The sequence below is a fragment of the Bos javanicus genome, chromosome 16 (genome assembly GCF_032452875.1).
Source record: "Bos javanicus breed banteng chromosome 16, ARS-OSU_banteng_1.0, whole genome shotgun sequence".
In the NCBI taxonomy this organism is placed as follows: domain Eukaryota; kingdom Metazoa; phylum Chordata; class Mammalia; order Artiodactyla; family Bovidae; genus Bos; species Bos javanicus.
The window spans coordinates 3,617,806-3,641,025 of NC_083883.1; the positions used below are offsets into that span (position 1 = coordinate 3,617,806).

Genomic DNA, 23,220 nt, shown 5'->3' on the forward strand with positions numbered 1-23,220 from the left:
CATTTTGCTCTGAAATCAGTCAAGGAAGAAGAATCCAAGGAATCAGAAGAATATGCCATAATTCCCATTTTGAGTCGCAGAAAATTCCTAAAGAGATGTCTCTTGTATAATATATCTGCACAAATCTGTGGAATCTACAGAAGCCAATATATTACCATCAATTCTCTTGGCAAGACTAAGAGAATATAATAAAAAAGCAAACTGCTACTCTGCAAACACCAGGATTTTCCTCTTTGGTGTTTTAATATAAAATTACACTATCGTAAGTGCCAAGAAGAAATGGTTCAGTCACCGAAGCCTGACCACTTCCTAAGAATACTGGCTCTGACTGGTGAGGACTCTTACGCTATGGCTCACAGTACATTACACCCTCAGCGATAGCTAAGGATGGTCGTCTTAACCAACAGTTCAAACAGAAGACGATCATACACTCAGATAGGTCATGAGTGTCTTTGCCTACAGCTCTGCAACCTCATTCCATCACACAGAAAAGCAGCACATAACTAGGTCCTACCCCTTGCATAACAACGGACACATCCCGGACGCCAGTCCCTGTCTCCATATTCTATCAACCATCACCATCAATTCTCCTCCCATGCCCACTATCACAGAACAATAGGAGGTTTTCCCCATTTTACTCAGGGTTGATTCTTCCTCATTTGTGTACAGTTCTCTGAAATCACTACCCCTCTTAAACATCAATTATACAGTAAGGCAAATACACCCCTCCATGGTGTTGCAGAGAGTCACACCACTGAGCACACACAGTCCATGCATACCCCTCTCCCTGTTACACTGCAGAAAATACCCTGACTCTTGATCTGAACACTCTCCAGTGGGGAGCTGTGACTAAGCTGCTTTCTAGAATATAATAGGCCACAAGCAGCTGTGCCAACCCAGGGCTTCATCCTAGTAGTCCACATAAAATGGATACTAGCTCATCTCCCTAGTCAGTAAAAGTAGGGAGTGGTAACTTACAGATCAGAACAAGACTTGAGAAAAACCATAATCCCAACCAAAGCCCTCAACTAGCCACAGAAAGCATGAGACCATCATGCTAAAAGCCGAAGTGTGTTTATGATCCCAAACACATTAAAGCAAAGGCTTTAGATCTGCATCTCAACTCACAAGCATGAAGCCCTCCAGGATCAAAACTATCTGATTTCATATTGTGATGAATCAGATAACACACAAGTTGACAAGAAGGTACTGAATAGCCTCCTACTGTGTGGATATTCAAACATCCAGGTGTCCACAGATACAAAATTAGGAATGTGAATTCTCTCACCATTTACTAGACTCATCAAGAAAGACAACAGAAGAATGGAGAAGAAAGAAATGTCTGAAGAAAGTTAAAAGTTACCTTTTAACTTTATAACTTTAACTTCTGTATTTTTTTTTTACCTTTATAACATCTCTCTCTTCTTTCATTTTATTACAAAAGTACTTCATAATAATTATGAAGAACTTTGCTTCTGAATGGAGCACAATAATAAGTCTAAGTAAGTAGGAACCAGAAGGACTTAAGTCTCACAATGGAAGGAGTTCCAGTATGGATGGCTGTCAGGGAACAGATGGGTGGCTGAGACAGGACGAAGTCCTCCTCTCAATTCATTCAAAGGGAGGCTTACTATGGGCCAGACACTGTGCTAGATGCTTTACACCTAGCCTCTCATTTAAGCCTCATACCAGCCCTAAAACACACGGATTATTACTTCTGTTTTACAAATGGGGGATGCCCTAGGACCACAGTCACACAGTTAAGTAACCAAGCCAGGATGTAAATCCAGGCTCACCTGACTACAAAGACCGTGTATAAACAGTGACTGAGGTCCACTGTGTCAGGAATTGTCTGGCCTGGTGTTAGAGAAGTTCTGAGAGAAGAATAAAGGATGGACAAGATCATTTCAGGGACTCTAACAGTCCTAGCTTTCTGTGTTAAAAGTATATGTTGGCAACAAGTAAAAAGCCCTGCTCTGCTCAAAAAAGGATGATTAAGACCATAATCTCTGCCAGATTTTCTCCCAAAGAGCTAACCTTGGAAGGCCAAAAGTGAACAAGTGGTGGTGAATTGAGAAAATAGCCCTTTAAGCTAGTCTTTTTAAGAGGGATCAAGGCTACTACAGCGAGCATGGGATTTTAAAAAGAATCGTGCCTTTAAAGCATACATATCCTTAATAGGTAAATTAACCTATAGTAAGTTATTACCAGGTTTGTTAGCAAAGAGCAATGTATTGGTTATATTTCACTACATATGTTAGTGTGTGTTAGGGGAAGGCAGAGAGATGCTGAATTCAAAGAACATAGAATTACTGCCTAGAAGGAACTTATATTCAGCATTTGCCTGAACTTCCCAAATCCTTTTTTAACACATTACTTTTAGTTCCCTTTTCTTTTTGCCGCATAAAATAATGGTTTCTTTATTTTAATATATATTTTTAGAATACCATTCTTTATTTCTCTTATACATATTACTCCAACCTTGTTATTTTTCCCTTGGAAATGGCCATCTTTGACCTAATTCCATATACTCTCTTTTCCAAAAGTATCCGCTTACTGTCAGATAAAAGACTATCACCCAAACTTCTTTCATAAGGTTTACCTTTCAATCGAGATACATTCCAGAGAAGACACAGCATCTAACTTAAAAGTAAGCAACACTTAACAAATTTATTTTCATAAGGCACCAAAACAAATGCCAAAAATTAAACAAAACTTGAAAGAAGACAGTTTTCTAGCAACAATGTTTAATGAATTTGGGGGTTTAAATTTTGCATAAACTTGTCATTTTTACTTTGATTTGGGGTTGTGAAAGTATTAACTGCTGAGAAATTAAAAAAAAAAAACAAAACAGTGTCTGTATGGACAGAACAGAGAGCTTAGAAACAGACCCACACACCTATGGTCAATTAATCTCCAACAAAGGAAGCAAGATACACAATGGAGAAAGACTGTCTCTTCAGCAAAGTAGTGTCCGGAAAGCTCATGAGTCAGAATCCCAAGGCAATAGAAATAAAAGCAAAATAAACAAATGGGGCCTAATCAAACCTATAAGCTTTTCCACAGCAAAATGAAAAGAATAATCAATATGAATAATCAACAATCAAAATGAAAAGACAATATACAGACTGAGAGACAGTATTTGCAAATGATGTGACTGACAAGGGTTTAATTTCCAAAATACACATATAGCTCACATAACTCAATAACCAAAAACACAAACGACCCAATCAAAAAATGAGAAGACGTAAATACAGGTTTCTCCAAAGAAGAGATATAGATGGCCAATAGACATGTGAAAAGATGGTCAACGTCGCTAATTATTAGAGAAGTGCAAATCAAAACTATAAGGAGATGACAGAGGAACGGATAAAGAAGATATGGTACACTTATACAGTGGAGTATCACTCAGCCATAAGAAAGAACAAAACGTTACCATCTGCAGCGACACGGATGGACCTAGAGGTTGTCATACTGAGTGAAAAAGTCAGGTAGGGAAAGACAAGTATCATATATATTGCTTATGTGTGGAATCTAAACAAAAATGGTACAAATAAACGTATTTACAGAACAGAAATGGAGTCACAGATGTAGAAAACAAATTTAGGATTACCAGAGAGGAAAAGAGGGGGAGGGATAACCTGAGGGACTGCGACTGACACGCACACTACTGTATGTGAGAGAGGGCTAACAAGGACCTACTATCACGCGTTACAGCACTCTGTCAGGACCTATGTGGGAAAAGAATCTAAAGAAGAATGGTTATACGTGTAACTGATTCACTTTGCTGTACTCCGAAACTAACACAACACTGTACATCACCTATACGCCAATAAAATTTTTTAAAAAATAGATCACAACAGCAGAATACAACTACAGTGAGGTACCATCGCACACCAGTCAGAAGGGCCAGCATTAAAAACTACAAATAACAAATGGTGAAGAGGGTGTGCAGAAGCCTCCTACACTCTTGGTAGGAATGTAAATTAGTATAGCCACTATGGAGAACAGTATGGAAGTTCCTTAAAAAACCAAAAATAGAGTTGCCCTATGATTCAGCAGTCCCACTGCTGGGCATATGTCCAGAGAAAACTCTGATTTGAAAAGACACAGGCACCCTAATGTTCACAGTAGCACTATTTACAATAGCCAAGACACGGGAGCAACCCAAGCATCCATCCACAGAGGAATGGATAAAGATGCGGTGCATATACACAACGTCCACTTCTCCTCAGCCATCAAAACGAATGGAGTAGTGCCGTTGCCAGCGACATGGATGGAGCTAGAGAGCATCACACCAAGTGAAAGAAACCAGAAAGATAAATGCCTTATGATGTCACTTATATGTGGAATCTAAGATATGATACAGATCAACTTATTTATGAAACACAAACAGATTCACAGATAAAGAAAACAAACTTCTGGTCACCAAAGAGGAAAGTGGGTGAGGAGGAATAAACTAAGTGAGAGTTTGGGATTAGCAGACACAAACTACTATATGTAAAACAGAGAAACAAGAGGCTTCTACCGTATAGCACCGAGAACTACATTCAACATCCTGCAGAAAACCATAATGGAAAAGACTTTGAAAAAGAACATATATACAGACAGACACATACATACATACATATAAGACTGAATCACTTTGCTGTACAACACTGTAAATCAACTAAAAAATTATATACCAAATAAAAAGCTTTTAATTTTTAAAGATTAAAAAGTAAAAATATCAATGTCACTATGAAATGACAAATAGATTACTTCCATTGATGGCTACTGAGGGTTATAAAGAGAAAATTTAACTATTTCAACTCATTAGAGTTCAAAGTAGCAAAGAAAAAAAATAAGTTTATTTGCAAGTCATTAGACCTTTCTTGTAAACATCAGTGTACTTCAGTTCCCTGAAGTACCCCTTCCCAGACATCACCAGGAGCCAGGCACCAGGACGCGTGACAGCCCCGCGGCCACGTGACAGCGTGTTTTTCCGCGGGGCCAGGACACCCGGCAGGGACACACGGGCGACTGGTGAGAGCGGAGCGCTGAGGGCTGCCCAACGGCCGTCAGAGATAAGATGCCGCCGCCGGGCTGCAGGAATCCCATCTCAGGCCGAGGAAGCGTAACCACCTCCGTTTCCTTTTATTCCTTCATAGGGAATAACATATCTAGACTCACATACATCAGACTGAGGCAATTCTAAGGCAGACGACTGTGTGCCGCTGGACTTGTAAATGGAACAAAAAAGAGAAGGAGCTGAGATATACACCAGAAAGAGGGCGAAGGTTAGGATGGGAAGGATGTACATGAAGACAAAACTAGTGAACATGGAGAAGGGTGAAATGTACTGCCAACTGGAAAATGACCATGTTTTGACACTAAATGAGGTTTTAGGAACTAATGGTTTGACAGTATTCCTCTATTATTGAATTATGAACTGAGAATCTCAGGGGACCCAGAGCTAAAAAACTGGGAATACTGTAGTATTCCATGTGGGTACCATGTGGTATGGGGTCCGTGTGAGTTGCCCTACTCTGAAACAAATTGAAAATGGCTAATTTATGAGGACTTTAAAGTAACATATTAGAAGAATGACCATTGTGTAAGAGAGTAAGGGGAAATTCTGCTTTAGTAATTTGACAGTTAAAAATGAACATCACATTTCCCCTAATTCAATCTTGGTTTCCTTTAGCTAAACGTTTCCTTTCTTTACGACCCCTTTTAGGAACCAAATTGAAGGGCTGTTTAGAGCTAATTCTCTAGTTCTAAATATAACTGGAGCTAAAAAAAAGATCTTTCTCTCTGGCAAGAAAAATCTTCAAGGTAGCTTAGGAAATGCTCCCAGCAGTAAGCCAATGGAGACAGGAGTCTGACGACAGTGGCAGAGCAGAGCCTGAGGCTGCAGAGGCTAAGGCCCCTCTGAGGCTCACCATCAGGGGGTTCTAAAGTTAGAAATGTGGGGGTCCGTGGCTGTTTCCACATCAAAATCACTGCCGTATAAAGCAGATCCAAAGAAACATTACTATAGAAGCCTCACAAACCACATGAAACAGAACACGGGAGGCTAGAAAATTCTTGAAGAAAAGAGAAGGATATTTCTCATGAAAGAGAATCTATACATATTTCAACCGTGCAGAGAAAACTGGTTAGGTATCTTAACTTCCCTCCCAGCCAAGTAGCCTTCTTAATTGTTAACTCAGTTTGAGTGCTTACTATATATACATGGGGGTTTCCCTCGTGGCTCAGTGGTAAAGAATCTGCCTGCCAATGCAGGAGATGGGGATTCAATCTCTGGGTCGGGAAGATCCCCTGGAGAAGGAAATGGGAACTCACTCCAGTATTCTCGCCTGGGAAATTCCATGGACAGAGGAGCCTCATGGTATAGCCCATGGGGTCCCAGAATTGGACACAACTGAACGACTAAACAACAACACTGTATTCCTTGAGCATCGCTGAGAACTCTCACCAGTAAGACATGCGCTCATGGCTTCCCTGGTGGCTCAGATGGTAGAAGATCTGCCTGTAATGCAGGAGACCAGGGTTAGATTCCTGGGTCGGGAAGATCCCCTGGAGAAGGAAATGGCAACCCACTCCAGTATTCTTGCCTCGAGAATCTCATGGGCAGAGGAGCCTTGCAGGCTACAATCTATGGGGTCGTAAAGAGTCAGACGTGACTGAGCTACTCACACACACACACACACACAGACATGACTGAGAGACTCACACACACACACAGACATGACTGAGCGACTCACACACACACACTTGGGAAATAGCTCTCACTTTCTTTTCTGTGACTTTATTAGCTTAGCTCATGGGACAAAAGTAAATGAGCACTAAAAATCAAAACCAACAAAATGAAGGAACACAGAGAAATCAATCAAATACTGCACCTGTCCTACAGATGGCTTTGTTCACATTCCAAGACTGTTTTTAAAACTCAAGAACAGGAAAAATCACCACCCAACCAAGAGCAGTCATTTCAGCTATTTAACAGTGTTTTTTAAGCTGTAGGTCAGAATACATTGTCAGATCAACAATTTAGTGGGTTGCTATCATTTTTCAAAAAAATGAAGTCAAATAGAATAGAGAAGAAAATATCAGTGTATTTTGCAAGAAGTTAAAGTACTGTTTCATGGAACTTTATTCCAAATGCACACATGTATATATGTACTCGGTCCTAATAATAAAATGCTATTTCTGAGCATGAATTAAAATCTAAAAAAGTTTGAAAACCACTGAGCTCTTGGAAACTGAAGTAACTAGACCAGAACAGAATACTATAGACTGTGCTTGGATCATACACTTACAAAGCTTATGAGTCAACTGAGCAGGCTCAGTCAATAAACAAGGGTCACAGCCAGAGTCATTCGAGAACTCTCGCATTGTCTTGGAGCTAAGAAGTGCACGCTCTCGGTCTGAACACAGAGGAAAGCCACCAGTGAAACTGAGCTGAGAGAAAATGCTGGTTTGTATACTAAATCCCTCTAGCATTTATTGAGATAAAAGACAACTGGACTCTGGAAAGAAATGAGATGACAGTTTCTACCTCCAGAGAATCACAAGCCAAAGCCACAATCAAAGGCCTCACTGCACTGACTGAGAGACCAAACCTTCCAGAACAGGAGTAGGTGAAGCGAAGAAGAAAGTGCTCTCCAAGTCCTGCCAAACGAGCCCCTCCTTCCTGGCACAGCTAATCAAGGTGACAAACTCTCTGAGAATGTCTGCTTCTTTTATTCCTGCCAGCTTCTGATCCTTGACATAGGCACCTTCTCTGCCCAACCCCATGCTCCTGACACATTCACATGCTGTGCCTGTCACCTTTTGGTCTAATAAATAGTCTAGTCCTAGCTATACAGTAGCAAAGGAAGTCTTGCACAAGAGACAAGTCCTTCCTAGGTAGAGATATAAATACCAGACAGATAATATTATCTTTTAGGAAATGCCACAAGACCTGTGTCCTCTTCGGGAGTTTACTTCAAGAGAGAAACAGACATATTCTTCAGTTGATAGGATCTCTTTATTTGAGCCAGATCTGTCCTCATGTTCTGAAGTCCCTTAGAAAGTAGGAGACATGACCTGGCTCACTTAGTAAATGACGGCTGCTGCTGCTGCTGCCAAGTCGCTTCAGTCATGTCTGACTCTGTGCGACCCCATAGACGGCAGCCCTCCAGGCTCCCCCGTCCCTGGGATTCCCCATGCAAGAACACTGGAATGGGTTGCCATTTCCTTCTCCAGTGCATGAAAGTGAAAAGTCAAAGTGAAGTCGCTCAGTCGTGTCTGACTCTTAGCGACCCCATGGACTGCAGCCTACCAGGCTCCTCCGTCCATGGGATTTTCCAGGCAAGAGTACTGGAGTGGGGTGCCACTGCCTTCTCTGAACTGATGGCAAATCTAAGAAAAAACTCGTAAGTTCTTCACTTGTTTTCAATTCCGTAAGAATGTCAATCATATGTTCCTTTTAGAAAGGGATGGCTAGAGACAATTCTAGCCACGCCTTCCTGCTAAGAAATGAAAAAGGATTTCTAACCCTGATCCTCTCTCTGTAAAGGCAGGCTGAGATGTAAGTATCATATTCTTCAGTTTTAGAAAGGGATTAGACAAACTGCTCAGGGCCTTGCAGCACAGCAGTAGAGGCAGGGATGGGCACTGCTACAGCCTTGTCTGGTTTTCAACTTCCTAGATCACGTTCCTTTGACTCTATCTGCTGATGCTCAGAGCCCACAGTACACACTGCCAAACTACTTTCTGAGAAAGCTCAGGTACAATGAAACTGGTGCCTACGAGTGCACCCGTGTAAGGACGAGACCAGTACCTGTAAGAGAGCATGGCGCATCGTCACCTCCAGTTCGGCTAGAACTCGGGCAGCGTCCTCACTGTCCTCCCGCGCCTCTAGGTCCTCCTCAGGGACGGTCTCCCAGGTGCCCTGGTGAGCAGCCAGCGTGTGCACTAGTTCGTACCGGTCAGGGAGCGCCAGGCTGACCCGAGTCTGAGTCCCATAGGTGAAGCGGAGGCGCCGAAGCTTACAGTTCTCACCGCCCAGCTTGTTGGTGGGAAGCACCTGCACCCCCAAGAGCAGGTTCAGCAGCTGGCACTTGACACTGCAGTCCTGGCCGAGGATCAAGATGCAGGGCAGGCAGTCCACCATCTGCTGGAGGCGCTTCTCTTCCTTGGGTGGGAAGGAAATGCAGCTCAGCTGGCCTGGGCAGGGACGGGGGTGGAAGGAGAAAGGAGTACAGAGAGAAGAGTGAGGAGGGGCAGACAGAGACTGACACAGAGATCCCATTAGATGGCAGCCTCCTAGAAAAGAAACTTCTAGGAAGCTCTTGGTGGAAGGAGATACCAGAAAAACATCCCAGTAAGGAAAAGTTTCTCAAATATCACACAGGAGTCCCCTCTATGGCTCACCCCCGGAGCAGTTCTTTCTTTCCAGAAATTTCGTGGCAGTGACCTAATCTCCCCTTCCTGACCCGGTTTCAATCAGTGGAGGGACAGCCTAAGGAGTTTACAAGGACTCAATCAAAGGACATTAAACTGACAAAACCAGAAAAGACTATGCTACTGGGACGTGAGTCCAAGGACTGAACGCGTGCGTTAATGCTCAGACACGTACAACTCTTTGCGACACCATGGACTGTAGCTTGTCAGGCTCCTCAGCCATGGACTTTTCCAGGCAAGAATACCAGAGTGGGTCGCCATTTCCTACTCCAGGGGATCTTTCCAACCCAGGGATAGAACCCACATCTCCTGTGTCTCCTGCACTGAGAGGGTGATTCTTTACCACTGCGCTACCTCGGAAGCCCGCAAGGACTGAACACAAATCAAAATAAAAACCTTCCTTGTGACACAAAACCTAATACTCGAACACAGAAAGGTTCTTTAAAATGACTCTACCACATGCAGTTTATTTTCCATATTTTATTGTAACTAAATGTGTGTAGTCTTTTAACACACATACATTGAAATAAAATGTTATTTGAGTGTGCATAAGCATAGAATCTTTTCCGGTTCATTTCTCTGATAGCTGGTAACAGCATCCCAGCTCCAAGTCATTTGTTTTCTTAAAACACTGAATGCTTAATTAAGATCAGTATCTCTAATCAAATCATATTCTTTCAGTTTATGGAAGACAAGACCCCAAGTAAGACAAAGGGGAAAGGACTACCTGTTAGGATAAAATCCAAGCAAATCAAGGAAGATTTGATCTATCTCAGAAATATCTTTCCAGGATACACTCATCTATACTGCAAGCTTCCACAAAACAGATCATATAATACTCAAGAGAAAAAAAAAGGCTTCCTAAAGTATGAGAACTTCTAATTGGGAAAAGGAACCAGAAATTTGTTGACTGGAACTCTCCGATTCCAAACTCAATCACTCCCCAACTTGTTCAGTGACAGTGCCTGCCCAAGTCTAAGATTCAGGCAACTTCGTGTTTGTTCAGAAAGGCACAGACACACAGTTCTTAGGCTGTTAGAAAGCCGATCTGTATTTGAAGCCATTTAAATACATACATCTTCATTAAAATTTAGGGTGGCACCAACTGAAACAGTATTTGCTTTAGTCATGTAACCATGAGCTGCATTAAACCATTCTTAAGCTATTTATTTTATGTAATTGAAGCAAGAGAGGCCAGATTCATTTAAAAGGTTGTCCCACTCTGGCTCTACCTGCATGCGTCCCTTCAGTCGTATCCAACTCTACAACCCCATGGACTGCAGCCCGCCAGGCTCCTCTGTCCATGGGATTCTCCAGGCAAGAATACTGGAGGTGGCTGCCATGCCCTCATCCAGGGGATCTTCCCAACCCAGGGATCGAACCCAGGTCTCCCACATTGCAGGAAGATTCTTTACCATCTGAGTCACCAGGGAAGCCCAAGAATACTGGAGTGGGTAGCCTATCCCTTCTCCAAGGGATCTTCCCAACACAAGGATCAAACCCAGGTTTCCTGCATTGCAAGTGGTCTCTTTATTGACTGAGCCACCAGGGAAGCCCCTCAACTCTACCTATCCTGCTACAAACTATTTTAAATCTTCTCTCCAACAAATGGCAGTAAAAGATTTAAAGAAGCTGGCTTTCACTCAGACCCCTTTACGCGTTTCATTACGCTCTTCCTTTCATGTCTGCCTGTTAAGTACGTCACCTGGTCAGCAGAAGCACATGAGCGCACACCAGCACACCAGCAATACGAGACACTGAAACACGGAAATCTATTCTCCTGGGAGAGATGAGAAGCAAAACATTAACTGAGGGCCCAACTCTATGCAAGGCATTTATTAAGCACGAGGGAAAAACACCAGACAACTGGTCTAATTTCTGACTTACAAACTAAAAGCAAGGGGACACAGCCCCTTGCGTGTGTGACAACTCAGCAAGTAGGGAGTCCTGAGTCCCTCCGTACCTCACTGACAACTAAACAGCATTTACTACAGTTGTCAGGGAGGAAAAACAATTTTCCTCTACCCTTTTAGTTTCCTCTGGCTGGGGCTAAGAATTAAATTGACATGAAAAAGATTAACAGTAGAAAATGAAATTTAATTACACACACATGAGGAATCTGAACACGAGAGTTTCAAAAGACAGGTTAAATGAGATACATACGTTATCCTGGAACAAAGAGAGGGGGCAGGGGGCTGGGTCTTCAAAGAGAAACAAGACAATTCACAGAAGAGTAAATGTTTGGTAAACAAATGTTTGCTGGGCCATCCAGAAACAACCGGACATAGAGAAGATTTTGACACCGAGTTCATACTACACTGTAGCTAGCTCCGGTGATAGGCCCTCTATACAAATTCATTTAGGCAGTTAAGGTGAGGAAGATAACAACTCTTGCTGAGCTTTTTGTTTCTTTAAAACAGCCAAGCCTGAACTAATTCTCATACCAAAGAGACACATTTTGGGACGGCAAATCTTGCTCACCTCTTCAGACTATTCTAGTCATACGTTTATAATTACCAAAGGCAGGAAGAACCATCGTATTTCTCTCTGTATCCTCAATACCCAACGCAATGACTAAAAAATGTTTTGTTATTTGTTTGCTCATTGAGAACTGTCTACAGAAAACCGTAAGTGGCTCTACTAAGTACTCAGAAAAATCCAGTAATATGATGAACAGTCCAGGACCATGAATAGTATAGGAGCAAGCGTCATTCCTAAAAACGCCCTTCATCTCAACATGGAGAGCAGAGGCGGACAGCAGAACAGGACTTCCCCATTCAGCTGCAGGATTTACCCCCCAGGCTCTGCCTGAGCACGAGGGCTCCTGCTAGATCCGCTCTCACCTTACTTCCTTTCTCTCCAGTCAGAGCTCAGGTGGCTGTCTAAGTAAGCTCATAGCAACACCCTTCATAGGGCCCACAAGAAAAGCTGGTCCACAGTAACAACAGTGAGTCGAAATGAGTTTTGTGACTACTGCTGCTGCCAGGAGAGTGGGTAACAGAGAACGAAAACTAACCAACCATTTTTCAGGACCAAAGGGAGAGATCTCAACACCTCGGAGACTATAGGAAAACCAGTAAACCATGTGGCACTGGCCAAAACCACAGCAGACACACCCATTATTCATCTGACCCAAAGTATCACACCTCCACCTCTGCAGTGACAGAAACGGTCACTATAAATAAACTCGCTGGAGTCAAACAACCGTCGGCCAGTGCAATGGGAGAGGGGGCTGACAGTGAGTCCAGTTCGAATTTTCGTTTCCAGGTGCTTTGCTAGGGTTGTGTGTGCAACTTACTAGACAGAGAAAAGGTCTTCAATATGGATATCTCCATCTGGTTTTCAATATATCATTATCCAAGCTCTTCACTTCTCCCACTAATCTTTAGTTTTTTTCATTGCTCTTCAATGTGTCTACAAGATTTGAACGAGAGCATGGAGAAAAATGAAGCTGAAACTAGAGGGTTCCACTCCTCGCTCCCCTTGGCAAATGGTCTGGTGAGGGTGGAGCATAGCAGGGCGGTGGGCAGAGCACCGGCGGGGCGGCGCTCTGACCCGGGGCCTCACCGCCGACTGGCCCCGTGACTCTGGCAATCCACTTGTTTCTCTCAGCCTCGGATTTCTCATCTGTGAACTAGGGAGCTGGATTAGATCATCTTTAACATCCTTTCCAGTTCCAAAATTCCAGGATTCCATCAGGTTTTAACTGTTGAAAGAAAAATAACTGAGGGGGCCAGGCAGTTGTCTGGTTGTTTTTCAACGAGACGTGAAGTTAATTAGGAGAGCTCCCCTGGACTGCTACAGCTGCAGATCAAAAGGTGACGGAGCAAGCCGGGGGCTCTGAGGGCCTCCTGGGCAGTCTCAGCGGTTCTCTAAAAAAGAGATGAAAAACGGGAGAACGACAGGAGGAAGGAGGAAGAAAACCTGCTTCAGAGCTAAAGCAGCTGCTTCACTGACAGTTAAGGACTTTTGAGTTAATCATGTTTTCTACTGTAATTAATATAACGGCATCTGCATATGGGACTGCCAGAAGGTAACAGCACGGCCTCTCAGCTGGAACACATTAACCCTGCCGACTCTGACTGCAGGAAAATTCAAAGCAAATTGTCTTAACAGCCAAAACATTTTTTTTCCCTTTATGATTCTTAAATACAGATTATCTTGGTTAACAAATGTTTCAAATACAAGAAGGAGCAGCTAAGCAGCAATGCATTTTGTTTATCTGTATCAGATAATGAAGGGGAACAAAACATATCATCCCAAAATATGCCTCTTTGACATACTACTTTGAGGTTATTTTTAAGAACTAGCAGACACAGGTCAAGCTCCGAAAACTGAGAAGTTACTTTTTCTAAGAGACATTTATACTTAAAAGGGAAATCTCCCATTTGTAGGGGTATATTCCTCCAGTTTCACGAATAGGAGGAAGACTCGAAATGTCTAGAAACTCTTCTCAATGCAGAACGCAACCACTTTAAACTGCCTAACAACCTTACCCCTGTTTAGTGTGCTTTTCCTGATAACCACCGATAACTGACTCCCCCACCTCACCTCACCCCGCCCCAGCGTGCTTCATCTTTAGCTAGAGACGGTATTTCAGGTATTGGCCTGCGCCATTTCGGAGTTACTTAGTTTTTCCTGGGTAGCTCCTATGTGTACACATCTGTCGTTTTCCCCTCATTAGTCTGTCTTTTTATAAAAGACAAAAATCTAGAAGGGTAGAGGGAAAATTATTTTTCCTCCCCCACAATATTTACTGAGCCCTTTCTAAGTACATCATTTTATTTGCCTCAGCTCATTTAATGCTCATAATCCTACCAGAGACAAACTGTTACTATCCTCATTTACAGAAGAGGAAGCAGTAACTTAAAAGGCAAAACAGAACAAAAAAGAAGCCATGTTTCTCTATTTATTTAGGACGGAGCAGGAGCTGTTTTTTAGGTCTCAGGGGGCCAGATGAATACCTCGTGGTAAACAATGTCTGTGAAGGGTGGCAGAATATACCATCCCCCAAAAGGCCTCTTTCGCGTAAGGATGATTTTGAGCTAAAGGCACTGAACAAACAGCAGGTATGAGAAGGGCACTCTGACCTCCCTTTTATCTTCCTGAAAGCCAGAAATAAAATCCTCACTGGGAAGATGTCCTCCCTATAACAGAGGAAAGCAACATTCTTATTATCGGAGCCGAGGTCAAGAAAAGTCTGTACAAATAAGTCTTGTTAAAGTAACCAGTGTCTTCCTAGTCACTTGCCCCCATTAACTGCCCTACAAGCCCCTTTGTCTTGTCACCTCTCGTAATTTGCTTCTCTTTGTCCAATTTCAGTATATAGAAGCACAACTCTGCTTCTGTGGGTCTTCATTCTTTTCTGAGGACTCCCTCGTACAGATAAGATTTAACAGTGTATTTACGCTCTTCTCCTGCTTATCTGTTTAATGTCAGTTTAATTCTTAGGCCCAGGTGGAGATAAGAGGGTAGAGGAGAAATTCCTTCCCCGCTACACCCCTCCCCTACACCACACTTTCTCCCTATGTGGGGTCAAACACAACTTAGTAGCTGCAGGACCCCAATTAAAAACAGACTGAGAGATTCCTTATGAAAACTGCCCAAGACCATGAGGAACAAAGCTTGGAGGAAAAAGACAGTATGACCACTCGGTGGTGAACGCTTTTTTAAAATCTTGTTATTCTACCTAAGAGCTCTTAGGGTCCCTTTCCTTAAAAAAAAAAAAAAAAAAGTAGGTACTTTTCAGAGGAACTTTTATTAGTCCCCTCATCAGTTAGTCTGTATTACCCTTTGGGTTGAAGTTAAGGTAGAGTGGGGAAGTAATGCTAGGAACAACTGATGTATCTAGAGACCCATTAGCGGAGATAGTTCGTTTAAATTGTTTTTGGAGTAGAGCTGCAAACCGTCAGAGAGAACACGCACTCCACGCCCAGTCGCCTAGGTTAGCTCTGTCTGAGGCGGCACTGTCAGTTTCTGAGGCGTGGGAGCCGAGTGTATCAGTACACGAAGACCGCAGCAGCCCTTCAGAACGCAAACCACTGCCACTGTGTCATCTATGATGAGAAAAAAAGGAGAGCCACTATCCAGACACCACTGGGTCGTTTTTTCAAGAGGGTAGATAGAAGAGAATCCAGCAAGACACCAGAACCTGAGCCACAATCGTCAGGCGTGACGAAACTGCAGCTTGTTCTGTCTCCGGTCGCTGACGACCCTTCAGCTCTACCATCTCCCCCACCCCGTCCCTCCTCCAGTCAGCAACTCTTTTCGCCTGTTCACTCGACGCCAGCCCATATGCCAGCTGTTGTACCATACTTTTCAATATGCCGTACTGTAACATTAAAAATGACTTTTTTACTTGTAGTTAATGTACATCCATGCTTACTAAATGATTAGCCTCCATTTTGTAAATCACAGAAATCATAACCGTCATTAAGTCACGTTTCTGAGAGCCTGTAATTTGCATTTTAATCAACACAATGAACTGTAAAAGATTTCAACTATACGTGAAATGAATATATATTAATAAAACTGAATGTTTTTTAATTGTCAAAAATGACTTATTTTGTGTGTTTGTTTTTTATGTATTGTGTGAAAAGTATTATATAGATGTATTAAAGTACTATATAGCCAATTGTGTTAGTTAGGTACCTAGGCTAACTTTGTTGGACTTACAAATAGACTGGACTACGAACATACTCTCAGAACAGAATGTGTAGGGAGGGGACTTACCGTAGTGGATTTAGAGCAACACATTCTCCTTCCTGCCTGTGTTCTACCCCAATCAATGATATGAGTGAAGGCCAGAGTAAGGCACAGTCCACAGCCGAAGAGGGGCGGCCGTATGGAGTGAATGAAGTGGAACTCTATCTTTGCTTCCTATTCTTGCAACTCTAAGGTTGCCAGGGCTTCAGCGTCAATTCAGGTCTCAGCAGAGTTACGACTGCAATACTTGTCCCTGATATCCAAGGATTTCCTTCCTTTGGTAAAATTTTTTTACGTCACCTTTAATACTGAACTTGAAGTCCTCTCTGTAAGTGACTGAAATACAAAAGATTTTATAAGTCACTGAAGTAATCAGTGACACAAATTTGCATTTACACAAATAAGTAGTAATGTTTTATTTCTTATTAACTACATGCGCCAAGAGTAAAGGACAAATCCTAAGTCGAGAAATGAATTGGTCCTTCTACTACAGTCAATTCTACTACAAGCTTCAAAGTACTGAGCTACAAAAAAAACCCCAGGAGTTGAGAGAGAAATAATTCTGCCAAGGAACATTTATCATTTCCAAACAAGCTCTCTGACCTTCAGCTAAATTTAAAGGATTCTGAATTACAGAGGAGGTATTCCCATTTAAGGAAAACACATGCTTAGGTAGTCTGGGTTTCAGAATTGTCAGGATCAAGTAATACACAGCATTTTGCTTGAAAGGGACAGTTTCTATGGATGGGTAACGGAAACGTGCTCAAGCAGCCAAAGCTCCTGGCAGCTGAGAGTCAAGCAGGCAGAAACGCCGTCAAGTCATCCTACCTGGTGGCCACGTGGAGATCCTGAATAGTGTGAAAAGCAGACCTGACTGCACCTGGAAAGAGGGACGCAACACCCCCCACCGCCCAGCCGAAGACTTGGATCTCCTGGGAGCTACACGAAGCCCAGAGAGCGCACTCAGCAGCCTGCTGACAAGCTCCATTCCAGGAGAAAGTGCTCCTGAGGCTGGCCACGCTGCAGAGGGAGCAGAAAGGCAGCTGGAACTGTGATTCATGGGATGCAGAGGCAGAAGCAGCTCCCTAGGAAGCCAACCCCACACTTCACTGAGGAAAGGCAGCATCTCTCAGCTACGAACCACTAAGAATGATCCAATGGTGGGAATGTGTTACAGAGACACAGGAACCAGCCCAAAGCAGGGCTTACTGACCAGACTGGGGACAATTTACGCATGAAAACATTTGTTAAATAATAATAAGAAATTAAAGTCCATTGAAAAACTTCAGAAGTCCACATTGGTATAAACAATAAACAAACAGTGGCAAAGGAAAGCTCTTCCATCCCAAACACTAAGACACACAGAGGAAACACAGGCCAGGTCATGTTAAACATGTCAAACACCACCACTGAGGCAGGTGTACGGCCTGGGCTCGGTCGTGTCCACTCTTTGCAACCCCACAGACTGGAGCCCAACAGGCTCCTCTGTCCATGGAACTTTCCAGGCAAGAGTACTGGCGTGGACTGCCATTTCCTTCAACTGAGGCAAGTGGGTTGTCAATGGACGCTAGGTCCAGTAGTAGGAGGCACCTTCAGGAGCAAGATTATCACTGAAATCTTAGAACACCTTCCCACAAAAGACTAAGCAACTGGAGAAGGAAGAACAGTGACTTGAAGATAAAGAAATGTAAAGGGCACTGACATGACCAGATATCAAGTTTAACATCTAAAAACGGTGGATGATAGACATCATGCACCCCTGGGTAATGACTATACATCACATCATTTCTGTGCCTGATCCTGCTGAGAGCTCGTGACCTGAGTTTACTCATGGAATAGCTCAATCCAGGCTAAGGGTCACCCCATAGAATGTAAAGCCTGCTCTTTAAACCTGTCAAAGATATAAATGCCAGGGAAAGACCAAAAGACTGTCCACAGTGAGTCTGAAGAGACATTAACAGCTAAATGCAACGTGCTCCTGGACAGGATCCTGGATAAAAAAGAAAAAGAAAAATGAAACTGGAGCCGATTATACAGAGTGAAGTAAGCCAGAAAGAAAAACACCAATACAGTATACTAACACATATATATGGAATTTAGAAAGATGGTAATGATAACTCTGTATGTGAGACAGCAAAAGAGACACAGATGTATAGAACAGTCTTTTGGACTCTGTGGGAGAGGGAGAGGGTGGGACAATTTGGGAGAATGGCATTGAAACATGTATAATATCATATAAGAAACGAATCACCAGTCCAGGTTCGATGCAGGATACAGGATGCTCGGGGCTGGTGCACTGGGATGACCCAGAGGGATGGTACGGGGAGGGAGGTGGGAGGGGGGTTCAGGAAGGGGAGCACGTGTACACCTGTGGCGGATTCATGTTGATGTATGGCAAAACCAATCCAATATTGTAAAGTAATTAACCTCCAATTAAAATAAATAAATTTAATAAAAAAATAAAAAAAGGGAAAAAAAATAAAAATTAACACATTTATGAAAATAAAAGAAAATCCAACTTTTTGAACATAAAAAAAAAGAAAACGAGATTATTGGAAAAGTTGGCAAAACTTAAATGGGGTCTGTACCCTGAATGGTACTACTGACTCATTGTTGATTTCCTGATTTAGGGAGCTGCAGGCTGAAATACAAGGTTATGCTCAAAATCCTTCAAGTTAGGCTTCAGCAGCACGTGAACCGAAAACTTCCAGACATATAAGCTGGATTTAGAAAAGGCAGAGGAACCAGAGATCAAATTGCCAACATTCGTTGGATCACAGTGAAAGCCTCTGACTATGTGGATCACAATAAACTGTGGAAAATTCTTGAAGAGATGGGAATACCAGACCACCTTATCTGTTTCCTGAGAAACCTGTACGCTGGTCAGGAACCAATAGTTAGAATAGGACATGGAAGGAAGGACTTGTTCAAAATTAGGAAAGGAGTACGACAAGGCTGTATATTGTCACTCTGCTTATTTAACTTATAGGCAGAGTACATCATGCAAAATGCCAGGTTCGATGAATCACAAACTGGAATCAAGATAAGCTGGGAGAAATATCAACCACCTCAAATATGCATATGATACCACTCTAATGGCAGAAACTGAAGAGGAACTAAAGAGCCTCTTGACGAAGGTGAAAGAGGAGAGTGAAAAAGCTGGCTTAAAACTCAACATTCAAAAAGCAAAGATCATGGCATCTGGTTCCATCACTTCATAGCAAATAGGTGGGGAAAAAATGCAAGATTTTTTCATGAGCTCCAAAATCACTGCAGCCATGAAATTAAAGGACACTTGCTTCTTGGAAGGAAAGCTGTAACAAACCTAGAAAGAGTATTAAAAAGCAGAGATATCACTTTGCTGACAAAGGTCCCTATAATCAAAGCTATGGTTTTTCCAGTTGTCATGTACGGATGTGAAAGTTGGACCATAAAGAAGGCTGAGTGCTGAAGAACTGATGCTTTTGAATTGCATTGGAGAAGACTCTTGAGAGTTCCTTGGACAGCAAGGAGATCAGACCCAGTCAATCCTAAAGGAAATTAATCCTGAATATTCATTGGAAGGACTGATGCTGAAGCTGAAGCTCCAATACTTTGGCCACCTGATGTGAAAAGCCTACTCACTGGAAAAGACCCTGATGCTGGGAAAGATTGAGGCAAGAGAAGAGGGTGAGAGAAGATGAGACGGTTGGATAGCTTCATCAACTCAATGGACGTGAGTTTGAGCAAACTCTGGGAAATACTGAAGGACAGGGAAGCTTGGAGTGCTTCCAAGTCCCCAATACTGAAGTTCATGGGGTCGCAAAGAGTGGGACACAACCAAGCAGCTGAACAACAGCAAATGCTAATATGTAAAAGCATGTCCTTGTTTGGGAGAAATGTACACTGGAAGTGTTCAGAGGAGATAAGAGCTATCTACCTATCAAGAGCTCATTTTCACAAGGTTCACAAAAATATATACATATAATAGAAACAGAGATAGACCGGGTGATGAGGCAAATGCAGTAAAATCTTAACAACTGGGGAGCCTGCATGGCATGGGTATGAGAGCTCTTTGTAGTAGTTCTGGTGACATTTACATAAACTTGAAATTATTCCAGAATAATTTAAAAAAATAAGCCAAAAGGATAACCAGCAAAATATATCCAGGTCTGGATCTCAGAGAAAAGAGATTGAGAGACAGAATTCTACTCGTCAAAAAAAACCCAGCAGGACAAAGTCCATTATATACAGAAACAGCAGACTTTAAACAAGAAGTTTCCTCACTGTCCCCACTTCTGCCCTGTACATTACTTCCTGTCTCCACAATCTCCCAGGGATGGTTTACTGATGCCAGTTGTGAGTCTGGGAAGTCCAAGGCTCTCATCTAAGTAAGTATCTAAGTTCAGGATCAGATTTAGAACCCGAGTCTTTAAGACCAAGCAGGGGCAGACAAAATACCCACTCCAGGACAGGATACTCTGATGAACCACTGAAGTTGCTCAGTCGTGTCCGACTCTTTGCGACTCCATGGACTGTAACCTACCAGGCTCCTCCATCCATGGAATTTTCCAGGCAAGAGTACTGGAGTGGGTTGCCATTTCCTTTTCCAGGGGATGTTCCTGACCTGGGGATCGAACCCAGGTCTCCCACACTGCAGGCAGACACTCTACCATCTGAGCTACCAGGGAAGCCCATTTTGATGGAAGTAACCTATAACCACCCAGTTAATTGAACTAGAAGCCTCCAGAAGCAGCTCCAGCTTGCACTGCCTGCAGTGGCCTTCTGATTACTCAGCAGTAGGGAACACACCTCCAGTGCAGCTCCGGCCTCCTTGGTATCATATGCCAACAGACTACTTTTATCTTAGACTAACAAGCCATGTCTCCAAGTTGCAGTAGCAGAACTTCTCCACTTCTCTTCATGGAGTAAGAGCCAGAAGAGGAGCACAATTCTTCAATCAGGAGAAACTGAAATAGGTCTTCCCAGGGGAGTTCTTACATGTCAAAAGAATGATTTCTCTCCTACTAGCTGTTTCCCCCATGTTCTTCCTTCTTTCCTTGCCCCTACATATTTCCATAATACTAAAAGTTATATATGTGTTAGTTGCTCAGTCGTGTCTGACTCTTTGTGACCCCATGGACTAAAGCCCACCAGGCTCTTCTGTTCATGGAATTCTCCAGGCGAGAATACTGCAGAGGGTAGCCATTCTCTTCTCCAGAGGATCTCCCAACCCAGGGATCAAACCTGGGTCTCCTGCATTGCAGACAAATTCTCTACCATCTTGAGCCACCAGGGAAGCTCCCATTAAAAGTTATTGGTAGAGTATATTATATAGACTATTCCTAAAAAGTAAACTCCATATTGGTTCAGTTACTCTCCCTCTAATTTGAATAAACACAAAGCTTTTACTCAAATTAGTCTCACTACCTACTTGCTTTTGATATGGCATTAAGTCTCTCTAGTTTGGAAAATTTGGCCTCACCAAAACAATCCTGGGAAATGTAATTCTCTTCCATTATATGACCCAGAAAGGGTAAAAACTGTCTGGCATAAATAACACACTCAAGTTTTAATCTGATGAAGCTAAAATTAGACCTTTTTTTATATCTGAGTAAAATAAAAGTGATAAAAGCATTTTTTAAGAGTTTTTTTTTTTTTAAACAATCAAAGGCTTTTATGAATACATAAGCTTCATTATTCTTTGGGATAGTTTTGATGCCTTATATAAAACAAGTGAAAAACAAAACAATCCCTCAAGTTCTACTCCCCATCTTCCTGCCCAGAGAACACCACCCCAGGGAACAGAAACACATTATAAAGCCCAACTTCAAAGGCTTGTGGTCAAAAGGTTCCCACAGCCACATGGCACCCCCAGGCTGGGGATACATCCAAACCACTCACATTGCCTACTAAACACCACAAAAGAAGGCACCGCACATCACGCGCAATTCAACCAGGGGCCCACGGCGAATTCGGAGTCCCCATGCTTTAACCAACCTTCCTTCATGGAGTTTTCGTGTGGCCTTTGGAGGAATTTTCAGCGCAGTCCAGTCGCTCAGTTGTGTCCAACTCTTTGCGACCCCATGGACTGCAGCACGCCAGGCTCCCCTGTCCATCACCAACTCCCGGAGCTTTCTCAAACTCATGTTGAGTTGGTGATGACATCCAAACATCTCATCCTCTGTCGCCCCCTTTTCCTCCTGCCTTCAATCTTTTGGAGGAATATTAGGAGGAGACTTCCTCATAGAGGCTGATTTAAGCAAGGGAGCACTTATCTCAATCACTGCTACATCTGTCCTATTAAAGTATCAAGTTCCAGGATCCCTAAGATTACCAGACTCCCCACTTGGCAAAGAATGCAGTCAATTTTCAAGCATGGGGTGGCCTATGCTTAGACTAAAAATCCTACAGGAGACTCCAGACATCTGAGAGTCATAAAGGAAAAGCTGTATCTTTCTCAAGGACTCTACACTCTTGTTATTTTAATATGAATGACGCCTTTCAAATTCCCTGGACCATCCCTAGACGTGAACTATTTTCCTACAAAAAGTAAATAGCAAGTTCACCTCAGATCTTAAAACTGTTAGAGAAAAAACCACATCCACCCACACACCTCACACTCTTCACACTGGCTCCCCTGTGAGAAAGCTCTGATGAAGATGAAAGACACTCTAACCACAACCTTCATGAATGCATTCTTCTTCTGAACCATGCAAACAAGACAGTTATAGTTATTCCATCAAAGATACACTGGGGTGAATTCTCCTGTACTGTCACAAAGTTAGTGAAGCATCTCAACTCCTATTTTTGTCAATACCATTTAATCTTAGAACTTCTCATATGCATTATCCTTATGCCCTCAAAGACTAATGGTTAAGCGGGAAATCCCAATGTGTAAGAAATCCTTCAGAGGATACACAATGAAACGCTAACCCTTCTTTCTTTCATAACCTCAACTTAAAAATAAAAATATCAGTTACTTGGACGGTGCTTCACTATTGAGTGTCCTGAACCCAGTACAGAGTTAGGCATTAATATAGATTTGCCGAGGGAATGAATACTAAGGATTTATTTCCTATATCATGGTGAAGCTCTGATATT

The 23,220-nt window shown here is 42.7% G+C and overlaps 1 protein-coding gene across 5 annotated transcripts in view; it reads right to left on the reverse strand.

Annotated features, from left to right (window-relative positions):
- Nucleotides 1–23,220, reverse strand: part of DSTYK (dual serine/threonine and tyrosine protein kinase) — a 57,311-nt gene that overhangs the window by 25,902 nt on the left and 8,189 nt on the right. For all 5 annotated transcript variants that reach the window (XR_009729843.1, XM_061381993.1, XM_061381992.1 and 2 more), the window contains exon 2: nucleotides 8,810–9,195. Coding sequence is in view for 4 of the 5 variants with exons in the window: in XM_061381993.1 (XP_061237977.1) it covers nucleotides 8,810–9,195 (386 nt within the window). In the remaining variant the exon portion in view is untranslated. The remainder of the gene's footprint in view (nucleotides 1–8,809; nucleotides 9,196–23,220) is intronic.